Source organism: Lepisma saccharinum, chromosome 6, assembly GCF_977018435.1.
Source record: "Lepisma saccharinum chromosome 6, izLepSacc3.1, whole genome shotgun sequence".
Taxonomy (NCBI): Eukaryota; Metazoa; Arthropoda; class Insecta; order Zygentoma; family Lepismatidae; genus Lepisma; species Lepisma saccharinum.
This window is the reverse complement of record NC_139234.1, coordinates 86,346,461-86,348,789: the sequence shown is the minus strand read 5'-3', so window position 1 is coordinate 86,348,789 and position 2,329 is coordinate 86,346,461. Positions and strand designations below refer to the sequence as shown.

The window sequence follows — 2,329 nt, the reverse complement described above, 5'->3', positions numbered from 1 at the left end:
AACTTTCTTATAATTAAAGTTTTCATAAATATGACTTCACCACTGAATTCCAGGTGAAATTGGTGGCCTAAAATTATACCCCACATGACCCCCTTCCCATTTAAAGAAATGAAGTTGGATCCAAGATGGCGGATGCTGTCATGACATGCACCAAAAAGTTTCCCCCTAGGCCAAACATATTACTACCATGAACAATTGCTGCAATCTACACTCCCTTTCATTTTATAAGAGGTTGTCAGGGACGTTTGGCTCACCCTGTATTATATCTTCGCTTTTTCTTTACATGTACGTAAACTATTTCCATTAAGAATGTAGTAAGTCCTAAAGAAATGCCTATAGAAGGCAATATGAAGCAACCTGTCACGTGATAAACAGATATTATTCTGGGCTCTTTGTAGTGTGGTTCGGCGAGAGTACCAGAAATAGCATCTAGCCTCCATTTGTTGATGAACCCTGCTTCAGTCAACCTGTATATGATGGCGTTCATTCTGGATATGATGGGCAAACCTTTCCTAGTAAAGAAACTTACTGGGAATTGAAAAAAGCATTGATCCATGACATGTAACCTTCGTCTTCCGTGCCGATCGACGAACACCTTATTCGTCAAGTACCTCAGAGTGTTCATGTTGAGCGGCGTCGCTAGGTCTCGCCCCACGGCTGTTCTCCAGATGTTGCTCGTCACGTTTGGCATGACCCTGTACCTCGCAACGATCTTGTCCGTTGCAGCATCTTCCATATTGTTGGTGGAGTTGATGAACAGAAGCAGATTGAAAGTTCCGCCAATGAGGAGGTCTGTTTCAGCGAGCTGAGCAAAGGAGTTGATGTCTGGTTCGTACTTGGGTACCGTAAAAATGCTGTTCAAAGACGCTTTGTACGATTCGTCCAGAACAAAGCAGAAGACCATCCACGCAAGGAAGAACAGGCGAATGAGGACCGTGGAAGGATAAGGGGACCAGTTGGAAAGGAACACCGACATGGCGTGCACAGCAACATAAGACGGATCCTGGAATTCGTTATTTTCTTCTTCCTTGTGATGAACCACCAAAACTACCAAGGTGCAAGTACCAACTAACAGAGCACTAAACGTTAGAATCCAGATTTCGGCTGAGAAAGCTCGCACTAGACTTGTCCACGTTGGATAAAAATTCGCTTTTGGAACCAAAAACGTGAAGCATTCCGAGGCATAGTCCTTTGTCATGTCAAGCAACGTGGTTCGTTCAACACTTGGAAGCATGGCTGCGAAAACTATATCGGTTCTGTTGTAGAGTAGGTCCCCCATGAGACCCACGTAGGAACCGTTAGGTGTCCTGTAACCCCACCCCGCTCTATCAACTCTTTCCACGTACGTGGCACTCATGTTCATATGCTCAGCTATTGCAGACAACAGTAGAGCCTCCACGCCAACGAATGGACTGTTTTTTGATTGACTCTTCATCACGTATGGAGGATGTGGAAATGCCGTGTAGCGAACAGCGCACTGATACATGTTTGAATATTTATCCGGAAACAAATTACTCTTTCTTGCAAACATACCAGCTTTCCATTCATCAAGCAGTGCAATTTCATCTGATGACCAACAGGACAACCAATGGAAGGGAAAGTACGTGTAAACCCTAATTAAAACCTCGTTGTCTTCCACGATTGGAAGACACAGAATAACATTAAAGATATTCATCTTCCAGAATATATTGAAAATTCCTTCCGTATTAATCGTCGTGATCTTCTGATCGGTTATAACAATCACAAATCTTGCACCTGAACTCCACGAGAAGACCTGATGAATGAAATGTGTGATTTGCATCAAAGAGTTAGTATTGTTCAAAATGAATAGAAAGTCACAGGGTATATTCAAAGAGGAACGTTTACTCATCTCTGTTAATATTGTAATATTCTCATAATTTGTATTCGTGCTAAGGTGTGGATATAATATGTGTTGAAATAAATCATCTCCTTCCAACTTGCCATCGGTGCACACGCAAACAGTCCTGTTGTTTCCATACCTATTTAGAACGTCTCCAATGAATGCAATCATATTTTCATTCAACATATTCTGTTGAAGAGCTTCTAAACTGCATCCCATCTCGGTTGATCTTAGTACAACGCCGTAAAGTGCGATGCCAATCCAGTAACTCATGCTTCTCAACGTTATGTCTCTACCTGAAAAAAACAAGCATACATTGAGGAGCTTCTACTTACCGCAAATCAAAAATATATACAGGTAGTGCACAAATTATGAACACTATACGCTTATAGTGTAGTATAGCTCATGTAATGACGTCAAGTAGACTTGTATTATCATGTGACTAAAGCAAGCTCTGCCATTGGCTGG

The 2,329-nt window shown here is 41.9% G+C and overlaps 1 protein-coding gene across 1 annotated transcript; it reads right to left on the bottom strand.

The window, feature by feature from the left end:
* Nucleotides 1-250: 250 nt before the first annotated feature.
* Nucleotides 251-1,486, bottom strand: LOC145989144 (glutamate [NMDA] receptor subunit 1-like). The gene has a single exon (XM_083124436.1). It carries the CDS (start codon nucleotides 1,484-1,486, stop codon nucleotides 251-253), a length of 1,236 nt encoding a protein of 411 aa, XP_082980562.1.
* Nucleotides 1,487-2,329: the final 843 nt, after the last annotated feature.

Coding starts and splice junctions, on each gene's coding strand:
- LOC145989144 (XM_083124436.1), bottom strand. CDS start 1,486: ATGTATCAGTGCGCTGTTCGCTACACGGCATTTCCACATCCTCCATAC.